This window comes from Melozone crissalis, unplaced genomic scaffold (genome assembly GCF_028551555.1).
Source record: "Melozone crissalis strain CALT ecotype California unplaced genomic scaffold, PUWL_Pcris_2 ptg000013l_1, whole genome shotgun sequence".
Classification (NCBI taxonomy): Eukaryota; Metazoa; Chordata; class Aves; order Passeriformes; family Passerellidae; genus Melozone; species Melozone crissalis.
This window is the reverse complement of record NW_026535791.1, coordinates 6,641,112-6,654,210: the sequence shown is the minus strand read 5'-3', so window position 1 is coordinate 6,654,210 and position 13,099 is coordinate 6,641,112. Positions and strand designations below refer to the sequence as shown.

General features: G+C 41.6%; 1 protein-coding gene across 1 annotated transcript in view; it reads right to left on the bottom strand.

Annotated features, from left to right (window-relative positions):
- Nucleotides 1-11,504, bottom strand: part of MTUS2 (microtubule associated scaffold protein 2) — a 156,864-nt gene extending 145,360 nt beyond the window's left edge. The window contains exons 1-2 of the mRNA XM_054271963.1: nucleotides 9,206-11,504; nucleotides 3,278-3,518 (exon numbers count right to left, since the gene is read on the bottom strand). Of these exons, the coding sequence (XP_054127938.1) occupies nucleotides 3,278-3,518; nucleotides 9,206-11,497 (2,533 nt within the window). The 5' untranslated portion in view covers nucleotides 11,498-11,504. The remainder of the gene's footprint in view (nucleotides 1-3,277; nucleotides 3,519-9,205) is intronic.
- Nucleotides 11,505-13,099: the final 1,595 nt, after the last annotated feature.

The window sequence follows — 13,099 nt, the reverse complement described above, 5'->3', positions numbered from 1 at the left end:
TACCTCAGGGCAGGGCTGATATCACCAGGACTGGAAACTGGATTAAAAGCTCAGGATCAAGCTGCAAGAGATGCTGATTAGCAGTGTTGAAGGCAGGCCTGGTATCCCTGACAGAAAAATACCCCTTAGTCCCTAGCTGCTTTTGCTGAAGTTACCCAAGCTCTTACATCCCACAACACCTGTGAGCAAGTCTTACTCTCTCTGCATCCCAGACACTGCCCAAATGTTCATGCATGTTATTTACTCATATTTGCAAATATGTCTCTATCAAAGCTGTGTTTAATCCTGTGTTTCAAATAGTGCAGCAGAACCAATGATGCAGATCAAATATACTGCAAATAGTACGACAGCTAACAGCCAAAATAAGGGAAAGTGGTTGAAAATGGTGTTGGGTACCTTAACACAGATGGCTAAAAGGTGTCTGGCCCTTCTATAAGCTCCTCTAATTAGCACCCCAACAGCTCTGGCATGCCAGGGGATGCTGTCCCATTCATCCCTTCCACAGCAACCAGCAACCCATCTCTTGTCTGCATGTGTGCTCTGCTGTGGACACAGGCACAGGAATCGATTCTCTGATGCCTCTGCACTCCTATACCAATATTGTCCTATCTTCTGTCACCTCAGCCTCTTTCGTGAGCAATTCATTATTCTTTTTGAAAGGAAATATTAAAAACAAAAAAGTCTGGTCTGACCTAGGAAGTCCATTGCCCAGAGAAGGATTAAGTCATTTGAGACATACAAGGAAAAAGGCTTTAGTCAAGGAAAAGGTGATTATAACAAAATCTTGAATAGATAATTGGGAAATAAAATACCAAAAATAATTGAATGTCAAAATGTAGAGAAACCAACATAAGATTTCAGAAGTACACAAAAGATAAGTGGGAAGAGGCATTGAAACAAAGGAGAGCAGTGAAAAGTACTTCACAACAGAATAAGGTATTGCAGAAAAATTAAACACATTCTTCATCTTGCAGGCGAAATGGAAGGTGAGATGCCAGAAGTGAAAACAACGTGTCCTGGGGTGGACAGTGAAAAACTGGAGACATTAGCAACCTCTCCAGAACAAGTCTTGTGTAATTTGAAATCTATAAAACAGTCAGAGCCCAAAGACCAGATGAAACACACTTTGGGGTCCTGAAAGAGATGACAGACAGATTATTGGACTACCAGGAGTTGTCTTTTATACCCTTTCTGAAACAGCAAGGTATCAAAAGACTAGAGAGAAACAAGCAAAATAACAGTTGTAGGAAGGAAATTATGGAGACTTATATATGAAACTTGACCTCCAAAGCAGACAAGGTCCAAAAAATAAACAGTGATTAAAAAAAATGAATAATTTTTTAAAATTCAAAAAATTACCAAAAAAAACCAACTTTTGAGAAGTATGAAAACCTTCAGAAATACAACTTCAGTGGAAAGAATCACAGTAACAGCTCGTGCAATTTACTTATGCATACTCCTCATGTACTGGCTCTTTTTAAAGGCAGTACTACAGACAAAAAATGGGACTGATAAGCTGATCCTGTTTAGATTTTAAAATGTCACATAATACAGAAGATGGTAAATGAATACATGCAAGACAAGCTCCTGTATGGATTAAAAGTGGCTAAGGAAAGTCACGTCTGTTAGCATCAATGATGGAGGATAATGTGGATAATGGATGGGTGATGGATGAATAAAAATGAAGGCAGTATTCATTTCTGAGGATCAGAAAAAAGCATTTATTTTGTAATGGGTTCTGTTTGCACTTTCTCTCTTATCTATCTCCCAAACTGGTTCCTATAACACAAGGGTTTACCCTACTCATATCCTAAACTCACAGACTCTTGCAGTTTCATTTAAATGGAAATTATGATCCAATTACTCTCTGCACCTGTATTCCCATATTCATTGCTGACTGAACTCAAGTCACAGGGCTGAAATGGTATTTACAACCCAGCCTGCAATCTTGGGGTGTCTCAGAAGTCACATACAGCTGAGTTTGGTCAGCTTCTGCTGATGGCATCAGATAAACTCCACATGCAGCGTCAGATAGTAAAGGCTACTGGCAAGAGGCACTGTATTACAGAGAACCTTGATTGTCTGATAAGCCCCAAATCCTGTCAACCTGTATTACTGACTGACACTGTCCTCTCAGGGTAAAGTCAAGATGCTCTGGTGCATTTCCATTCTAAATTTTTCTAAATTTCTCTTGCTTCTTAGGATGGACAAATGGACACTGGGGAGAGATGGTAATAGTTTTCAAATACCTGCAAAGAAGAAAAGACCACACAACTACTCCAGATGAAAGGGGAAGCAAACTGCAACAAAGGGGGTTAGGCAAAACATTAGGGAACAATTTTAACTTGAAAATAGGTAATGCATTGGAGCAGCCCTGCTTTCAGAGGCTCCAAGATCTCATATCAAAGGCTTTTATAAATAGTTTTTCATGAACAGGTTAAATAAGGATACATCAGAAAGAATCCCATCCTGGGGCAAGAGATCATATGACCTTAAGTCATTAATTAACTTTAGCCCTTATAACTACTTTTAAAAATCTCTGCAGCATTCTAGGCTGCTAAACAGCTGCTACACTTCACTCTGACAATGACTGATTTTCAGTTGTCTCTGAACTTGCCCCTGTGCATTTTTTAAACTTCCACACTTTTCCAGGCTATTAAGGAGTGTCCCATAGAAGTAATTACTCTCTCTCTCTTGTGACATCGAACATTTCTCCTTCCACCTCTTCTTGTGTTTTACCCTCCCCTGTAATTCTGCCCAGGGTCATGCTGAGCTGGGCAGTAGCTAGTGAGAATAAGGTATTAGAAGTGTTGCCTCCAAAGAGGTGTACACCAGGCCTTCAGAGAATCAAGATCTCTGCTGGCACATTTGAACACTACCCAAGTTTTCAGAGCACAACGTGGTGGGGAATGTCAAATCCAGACTGAACGGTGGGGTCTTCATGATGGAAGAAAATGTCCCATTATCTTCTCCAGAACAAAACCAAAGATTTTTCAGGCATTTACAAGGTGGAGGAAGATAAAAAGATGAAAAATGAGAATTGTTATTGAAAACTATTCTCTTTCTTTGGCAATGACCTGCTAAACAACCTTTGCACAAGTCCCAGACTCCGTAGTCAGCCTTGCTGCAGGATGAAAAGACATATCTCAAAGGGTGCTGTTGGAGCTTTGTAGGATCAGGTCAAAATGTTGCTCATTTTGTGATTTTTCTGTCTCAAAAAAAAGGTATCTTATTGGTGAGAACAGTAAAGGGAAAGGAAAGAAAGTTCATACTTTACCTGAAGCATCAGGATGGTAGAGGCTGGGAGCACTTGTTATCTCTCCTTGCTGATGGAGACAACTCCCTGAGGATCTTTGACTCGCAATGAGAATCCTGCTCTTGGCAGATGGCAACCTGGACACTGCTCCCAGCCCCAGCTGTGGCTTCAGGATCATGGCAGATCGATAAAAGCTTGGTGACACCTCATAGTGGGTGTACGCTGGAGGGCAGAATTCATCTTTTGCAGGCCTTTCCCCAACCTGCAGAAAAATCATTAACACAGATATTACACAATAAATCAATAAACCCAGACAACATGGAGCTCCAAATTGCTTGTAAAGGCTAAATTTCCCTCCTTGTGAATCTGGTCCTCAGAGCACTGCAAACTTTCAAAAATTTATGGTCTTACTATATGAATTGCTCTTCAAAAACATGTATATTACACCCTCAATATAGAAGTACACCCCATTAAAGAATTGATGCCTTCCCCTAAAGAAAATGGACAAATGGAAAACCTTCAATTAGTGAAAATGAGGGTACTGTTAAGTCATGAAAGGTTATATTATTTACACAGGTAGATATACTAAGAAACTGTGTAAATGGCATTTTTGTTAGAAGTTATTTAAAATATCCTTGCCCAATTCTGGGAGAAGTTGGTTTTAACTTAGATAGCTAAAAATAAAGCTGGAGGTGTTTAGGTACATTTTATCAGAGAAATTGTACTGCCAAGTAATTTCTGTGACAAAAAAAAAAAAAAAAAAGGAAAGAACCCCCAGTATGTTCTCACTGCAAAATGTTCATTGTAATCTGTGCCCCTCTAATTCCTGGAAAGCGACCTTGTTGTGGATGTAAGCACATTTCTCTAACTTATGCAAATGTGAAACTTTTGCTATTTAGGACAAATAGATGCTGCACTGTTAAAATCAGTGTCAAATCTCTCAGTATTTTAATGGGCATTTACTGTAAGCACAGCAGAGTCAGTCCCAAGTTGGAAGTGTTTCCAGCTCAAAGCTGGCTCAGAGCACTGAACTTGCACTCGAGGAACGATCTGGTTCCATGATTCAGCCCTTGTGTCTTTGTGCATTCAGGCTGGGCTCTGACTCCCACTTTTCTGTGCTGCTTCGTGACTCAGGACAAGAGTGCAGAGTTTTGAACTCTCACATTTGCAAAGAACTGTTTGCTCTTCTGAGTAAGAGCTTCTTCTCAACTTCTTCATCATTTTCTTATAAAATGCAATATCTACATAATGTAGAAAGGACTTATAAATATTTTTTCAGTCATCCCGTTTAGGCCATGGGAAAAGAAAAAAAGCATAGGAAATAGGAAATCTGAACTAAATTTGTTTAAAAATTAATCAAAAAGTGCCACAGGCTACCTAGGAAGAAATGTAACTGCCAATTAATTAACTCTGCTGTAAGTTATGATGCATATAATATGCCAAATCAATTTCTATTTAGCAATTATAAGCATTAGAATATGCACTTCAACATTGGCTATAAAAGCTTTGATCCTAGCTCCTTCAGGAGCTTTAATCCTAATTTAGCAAATCTTTAATATGCTAAGAGACAAGATTGGCCTTAAACTATGAAATATAGAAGAATATTTGAGGCCTTTGCACAGGAACTAGGAGGGCAGATGCAACAAACATTGAGCTTTATAGTTTTGCCCTATATTTTTTCCTCCATTTGCAGTCCTATTTCCTGCCATTAGATCTTTCTCTTTCCTTTTTTATTATACTCCTATGACCTATTTAAAGTTAGGACGTAGTTTTCTGCTGTATAATATGAATGATTCTGCAGACTTGGACTGCAGATGTCTGGCTTCTTACTTTCAGCTTCTAGATATGAGATTGTTTTTCTGGATAAGCCTCAGTTATCTTCTCTCCCCCTGCTAAAATTTATTTCTATCAGATTACACTATGCATACTATAATTTCATACTTAAATGAAACTTAAGCACCAAGGCCAAGTATTTCAGTATAAGGAAAAGAGAAAATCTTTAAATACAGAAAATAAGCATTTTTTATAAACTGGGTCCATCTATTCAAATCTTCTCTCACTCCCTTTCTTTTTATTTATAGACAGTATGCTGAGAGTAACTGAGAAGGGCAACAAACATGGACACAAACCCAATCAATCACAAGCATCAAACCTCTTCTCAAGGAAGGAGAATAGAATCATTTAGATTGGGGAAGACCCTTAAGATAATCAAGTCCAACTGAATTTGCCCAAATATCTCTCAAGAATTAGATGCTACTTTTTGAAGACCCCAGTTTTGGAGGACATGAACTTGTTATGAAGATACACCGTTTTTTCCTTTCTATTTAACTGTGAATTTGTGAAGTGCAAAATTCAACTGGTCTCAATAGAATTGTATAAAATTATTGCCATTTTAAAGCTCTTCAGAAAGATGTGGATTAATATGATCCCTGTTAGCACCCTGTACTAGGTTTTTGTATGAGAGACTTCTAGGGAAATGATCTGTTGCAGCCTGCCCACCAAGAAGGTCAGCCCAGAGTTTTCTTCTGTGTGGCTGTCTGCTCATTACCTACACACCCAAGAGTGAATTTGTTAAAATGAGCCAGAAAAGTCTGCAACAAATGCTTTGAGCACACAGGAATTTCCACAGGCTGGGTATTCGTGAGCACAGCTGGCAGCATGGCCAGCAGGTACGGATGCCCAACATCTTCCTTCTTGTTACTTTGTTTAGAACATCATCAAACATTAATGCCTCGAGGAAGAATTTGCTTGTCAAGCGCCTGCTTCAGGCAACTCTTTGGGAAAAGAAGTTGGCAACATCAGTTCAGGCAGTTCAAATAACAAGATCAAGGGGAGAAACTTTTGGTTTGACTATATATAAAACACCTCCCCCAAGTCTTTTTTACCTCAGCAGGCTTTTTGTTTCAACAGACTTTAGTCCATCCATTGGACCACAATGATGTCTGTGCAGGGGAACAGACCCAAAAAGGTACTTGAATGGGGCCAGCACAGTCTTGGTGAGGCAGGCAGGAGAGCTGGTGATCAGCAGACCTTCTTACAGACCCTCACCAGGTCAGGGCTCTTGGCAGCAGCCATAAAACAGTGAATAAAGTGACCAGTGACCACTTTCTGACAGCACACAGACTGTACCTGCATGGGTAATCTCTCTGCCTGCAGACCAGGCTGAGCCATGCTGGTCCTTGGCAGAGCTGATCCTGAGCTGGGAAGCCTGCTTCCAGTCCAGCAGTCAACCTGTTCTGAACCTTGGAGGCCATGGCATTCCACTGTTCAATTCACTAGGACAGCTACACTCTTAGGGTCCCTGTAACTTAATTTGCCCTGTAACTTCCCACAGAGGCAACTGGAAGAACAAAGAGCCCCCAAACACCCACTGGCACTGACTAGAAGAGGGTGAGCTCCACAATGAGATGGGGATCATGTTGTGATCAAAGATGTGGACCTGCCCTGGAAAAGGACTGGATTTCTTAAGCATTTTGCATTTCACCATGAGAGGTTTTCTGTTCTTTTGCCCATTCAGCCTTTACTCAATTTCACTGTGGACCCAACACCTCAGGACAGCTGGACTGCCTTCATGCAGGAGTTGGGATTTTTGCCTGAGCACAGGCAGCTCAAGAAAGCCCTGCAGGCTTCCCTCTGCAGAGAGAAAGCCCTCGAGTCTTTCTCGTAGAGTTCTCCAGGCCTTTTCTTGGAGTCTCCTGCCCAAGACAGCACCTTCCTATTTCTTCTATGCCTGGCACCCAGAGAGATATTTAATTGTTCCTACCACTTAGATGAACGATGTTTAGAGATTACAGCTATTAAAACTATCATAGCTATATGAAGGGGCTACAAAATGCTAATCAAAGCTCTCCAAAGACAATACTGGATGTGTGAAATAGGTCAATCTGGGATTTTTTCTCTAACCAAGACAATGGCCTGTGAGACCGAAGATCGTGCCACAGTCTCCTTGTCTCCAAAACCTCTGAGTCTTCCACATTCTCCCTTCAGCTCAGTGATTTGGGTCTATTTCAATGTAACCTAATTGGTTTCTTTCGGATTACACATCACTCATCTGCACAGCTGTTCTTCTAAGCATCTGTTCACCTTCATGGATTGATCATTTTCCTTTCTCTTGATTCATACTGAACCAAATCAGGCCCCATTGTATTCCTCCAGCTGGCAGGACAACCAGGTTATTGCTTTTAACGTGGCAGTCCAAGAAAGCAGATTCCATCTTCTGCTATCAGCTCCTGAATCCTAGCCAAATGCAAACCACAGTTTGACTTTTTCTTCTCAGCCTCTTCTCATCAGTCCAGCTTCTCTGAAGAAGCAGTTTTCTTGGGTTCAGATATTCTCTTGTTGAAATACCCATCAAAAGTCATGTTTCTTGGAGGAATAGGGGAAGATCCTCTCCAGCTCATGTGTCCTACTTCTAACCCTAGCCTAGAGAAAATCACACTGCAGACTTTCCACAACCTGAATCCTTCTCATGCTAAAAACAGTCCGCAGCAGTGCTCAGAAATCTGTCCTTTGTTCACTGATGTGTCTGCTGATCCTGCCTGATTATCTGAACCCCAATTCTCACAGACACCTGTGGTCTCCAGAGGGTCATGCCACCCTATAAACAGTCAAACAGTCTGGGTCATTTTGGCTTTCATTGCACTGCCATGCATTCAACAGCAGCAACCTAGTAATTTTCCTCACCTTACAAGGCAATTGTGAAAATATACTCATGATGGCTGAAATAGACAATCTCCCAAAGACTTTAGTAATTCACTCCCAGGACATAAAATACAAAGGACATAGCTGAAAACTGTGGTTAAAGGAAAAAGGACAGCAAGTACTGTTCTTTCTGTGTTTGTGACAAGAAATAATTATAATCTTTGCTCACTTCAGTAGGTTTCTAGCTAATATGCCATAAGAGTCAATCTACACTCACACACAGTAGCCTAATTTGGGTATTTGCCAGGTTTTGACTGAGTCACTAAATTTTTTATTTCAATGCTGTTCCTTGGATCTATACCATATGTAGAATGAGTAAGGGAGTAAAACACCCTTAATAACACCACAAGACACAGAGAAAAAAAAAATATCCTTTTTTTTTAGAGACTCATTCAAATAAAATCACTTGTGTTATCTTCAGTGTTTGTATGAAAAGCTTGGTTGTTGAACTCCCTCAGGTCCCAAGCAGTGGATGCAAGAGCACATGACAGACACAGCTTGCTCTTCCCTGTCCTTCCTCCACCTACCAAGCAAGCTCGTCCCTCCTCCACTGAGCTCATCTCCCAGCAGGGATTTTGGGAACCCAAGGCTCCTCCCCATTTTAGCAAGGCAGAAACACAGTGAGATATCTGGAGCCAGAGGCATCTAGAGGGACTTCCATCACATTTTGGCTGCTTAGGATGGCTTTCCAGGGGCAAGAAGAAATCTTTTTTGAGGTGCAGGTCAGTGTAAGAAACAGCATTAAAATTAGTCAAAAGTAAGTCTTCTTTTGTATTATATGTATAATCCAAAAAGAGCTCTGATAATCCCTGGGTTTCCATACAGCTAAACAGAATGGAATTAGTTTAGCACCTCTAGTGCTCTGTCTACAAAAACCTGCCAACTTTCCCATTAGGAGCGAAGAGTCTCTATGGGAAAATTACAATCATTTCCCAAAGCCATTCTTCAGGAAGCAAAAAAAAAAATAAAATTATTCAATTCAACATGTCTTTTTCTTTCTAAACATCCCTATTTATAATACTATCAGGAGAATACTGGAAGAACACAGTAACGACTTCCAGTAACAGCTAAGATATCACAACAGGGTCAGTGCCAGAAGCAGTTAGGTAAGTTTATTCTTAATGATCACGCATTGTTTTAGGATTTATTTCTTATTTGAGGCTTGAGAACTAACTTCTGGCAGCAGCAAATAAGTAAACAGTCACCACTTGGCACACAAAAGCAGCTGTCTAAGCTGCAGAAACTTACCTCCTGCAGAAACTTCTCGCCCATCGGACCGAAGTGATGACCTGGGGGCCTAATTCCTGACACTACTAGTCCAGAACCAAAGAGTCTTGGCTTCTGGAGGTCAGGTTTAAATTTGTCATAGAGGACGCTGGCGGGCTTTGGCTCCCCTCCGCCGGACGCCTTCTGCTCGGCGGGGACGGGCACGCTGCACGCGGCGCCGTCGAAGGGCAGCCCCGCTGGCGCAAACAAAGGGTCGAGCTGCTCCATGGAACGAGGGCTCCTCCGAATGTACGTGATGATCTTCGGCCTCACGGGTTTGGGCCGGGGGATGGCAGGCTTCATCTCAGCGCCTTCTTCCAGCTTTTCACTGCAGTCACTGTCCACACCAGCCTTATCTGCGAGGGAGCCCTTGGGGTGGACCAGGATAGGTTTTGGGATGGCGCTGCTGCAAGCAGTCTTGATAGGCACTTTAGGGGATAAGTTTAACAACTGTGTGCTGTCAGTGGGAGGTAAGACTGAGGAGGGTGACAATTTGTCATCATGAAGTGCATAAAGGTCCTTCAAATTACTGTTTGATAGTGTGGGCTGACCATTAACATCCGACGTTGCCATTGGGCGCACAGGAGTTGGGACACATAAAAAGACATCAGCCTTTGCTGGAATGTTACAGCTCTCTTGTGCTTCCTCTGGAGGTTGTTTCTCTACATTAGCTGTTTCTTTACTTGAAACCGAAACATTTGAGGTTTCCACATCACTGCTGTGACTGTCAGGTTGTTGGTTCGACACTGTCTCTGCACTGCGCGCTCTGTGACGATCTGACGGATCAGAAGCAGGCACAACAGCATCCTCAGTGCCTTCTTTGACTAGCATCAGTTTATTCTCATTAACTTCCAAGGGTTTGCTGTCAGGTGGATTAATATCATGTACGGGAGATATCTGTTCACCAACTGTTTCAGTGCAACCTGTGTCAACTTCACGCAAATTTTTGTTTTTTCTCGGTGTCACTTTGATGCTGGATTTATTGCTGCAGGTGAGTGGAAATATTGTTTCCATTTCCTCATCAGTAAAATACTCCTCATCAGCCTGGCTGGTTGCCCTGCTGTCACTGTCATTGCTTCCTCTTCCTTCCCTACTGATGGCGATGCTATCATGTTGCAATTTATCATCAGGATGAGTTACTACCTGGCTTGACAATGGGCCCTCTACTCTATTACAGGTGTCATGAAAATGGGATGCTTGAAATTTTGACATGTCAGACCCAGAGCTTTTCTGTTCCTGCACTGTTGTTTTTTCAGGTCTTGGACACCCCAGGAACTCTACCAACATAATTCTCTCTACCTTTTGTGGACATGTATTTTTATATTGCAGAGATGGTGCAGTCCTAACCTCCAGTTTTTTGCTTTTATCACCCTGACTTAATTGTGCTTCTGATTTACTAGCAACCTCACTGAGCTTAACAGCTGAATGTTGAGAATGAGAAGTATGCAATGTGCTTTCAATGCTAACATTTGGTACATTTTCTGGTTTACTTGTTTTCTTGTTCCCTGAGGTAGATGGTTTGGAATAAAATACAGTCTTTTCCTCTGAGGTATTGTCAAGTGGACAAAACACCATCCCAAGAAAATGATCTGTGGATGTTTTTTGGGATTTCTCTGTACTTCCTACCAAGTGGTGAGACCTGTCAATGGAGTCCAGTGATGCAGAAAGCAGACGTTTGCACGACACGCGACCAACGCCGTCTTTTGCAAATGTTTCAGGCTGAGGAGAAAATTTACTTGGTCTTCCCAAAGAAAGCCTTTTTATTCCCTCCACCTCCACAGTCCTGGACATTTTTCCCTTAGGAATGTTCTGGGTGAAGTCAATACTACCTTTGGAGACAACCTCCAGGTTGGCATCATTTGTGCCACTTTTTAAATTGGACAGACTTTGTCCTCGGCTAATCCTGATATGCCTGGATATATCCTTAGCTTCGCTGGTCCTACAGTCTTTACCCATTTCCCTGCTTGTGGTGGAGGGCAGCTTACTCTCCTGTGCACTGGTGTGACAGGATCGAGAGTCCTTGAAGGTCAGAAGTTTATTCTGCTCTGTGGGCAGATGAGTCACTTTCTCTGTTCCTCCAGAGTATATATTCCCACTCTCATCTGTCAAATCATGTTTCTTAACATCCCCGTCAGTGGCTCTAACTTTTGTTACAATTTGGTTGGCATTGGTATCCCCAACATTCACTATGCTTTCATTGTTGTTTCTTATTTCACTGCGGCTGTCGTGAAGCTGGGAATAACATGACTGGTTTGGAATTAACGGAGCACTCATTTTGAAGTTTCAAAATGAGTGCTTGACTGCTTTTTTTTTTTTTTTTTTTTGGTAGTTCTAATTAATGAGAAGGTGTTTTTCCCTATCAGGTTAACTTTTATGCATGCTTCAGTTATATGTTTAAATTAGAACTGTTCAGTAGAAAATTCATCGTCGGAAGGTTTGAAGTCTCTTCTCAGAGTCACATTTTTCTGCTGCTCTGTTGTCTTTTCTGCAGCTCCCGGACCTAGGAAATCTTTATGATGTGCTGTAGAGAGGTTCAACAAAAGCAAAATAGATCTGCCAAGTTCCCTCTGAATGAGAGCCAGTTAATCCAGACAACCTAAGGGGAAAAAAAAACCCAAACACAAATAAAACAAAAACCCAAACAGACAACATTACACTGATGTTAGGAATCATGCTAACTAAATCAAACTTAAAATCAATAGCACTCCCAGGTATAACCCCAGGACAGAGTGTTTTCAAACACTTTAAATGCTGTTTCAATTACATTTTTGCTCCCAGCAAAAGTTCTTAGTGTAGGGCAGATCTCTGACTCAAGAAGTTACACAGCAAAAACTGTCCTGGTTAGAGGGGTGGTTGTAACTGTTTTTAAGACACATAGGTTTACAACTGGAAATAGACAAAAATAGCCAGGTGAGGGTGGGATCCAGTCTTGAGGGTCTAAACATTTGCATATTGCTTCAACAATTATTACACCAAGAGTGGCTACTGAAGCATTGAAAGCATCACTGTACAGATTAGTCATCAATAATAAAATTCCAGGTCCACAGAAGCTGTTTATGGGTTTCTCTCCTTGCCTTGTAGAAATCACTGCTATTCTGCACCAACACCCCACCCCCTTCAACATTTCTTAGCCAGATCTATAGATTACAAGAAAGCAAAAGCTATGGCTGGAGGCCTGCAAAGAAAAATTCTATTTTTTCTGAGACAGATGAATGTGTGTATTTTTAAATATAGAGGACTATACACCAATCCCAATACAGTGCATCTCTTTTTGGCTCCCTCACATGTTTGGCTTTGGGAGTCCAGATTTTGTCTGCTATCACCTCCAGCAAGATGAAGGTGAGATTTCTGCCTGTTTCATGCCTAAATTCACTCTCTGAGATATTTCTTGCACCCTGTGTGTTCACACCCTTCATCATAAAGAAACATGGGCACTGGCAACTGGAACATGCTCCACATTTCCCAGAAGCTGGAATTCAAAGCACTTGTGATACTCCCAGCTGTGCTGGGTTTCTAGCCAGGGGCTCACAGGGACACTAAATAGAAGTGCAGAATAAGTCCAGTGCTCTGTCTACAGTATCTGGGTGCCAGTCTGGGTCCCTGTGTTCACTGAAAGCATCTTTACACACAGTGTGCAGAGAGACCATGCTGGTGTGCTTCAGAGACAGACCAAGCACTTTGGCTTAACGTTGCTAGTACAAATTTATTAACATGAAGGTCAGGAAAGACCTGGCCCCTCTCAAACACAGGGCTCTGCTCAGCCTCAGAATGCTGCCAGTTGAGACTAACCCCTTAAAGCTGACAAGGATGGACTCTATGCACCCAGCATTTCAATTTCATTTCTTCTTGTTCTTCTTCATTTCAATTTCATTTCTT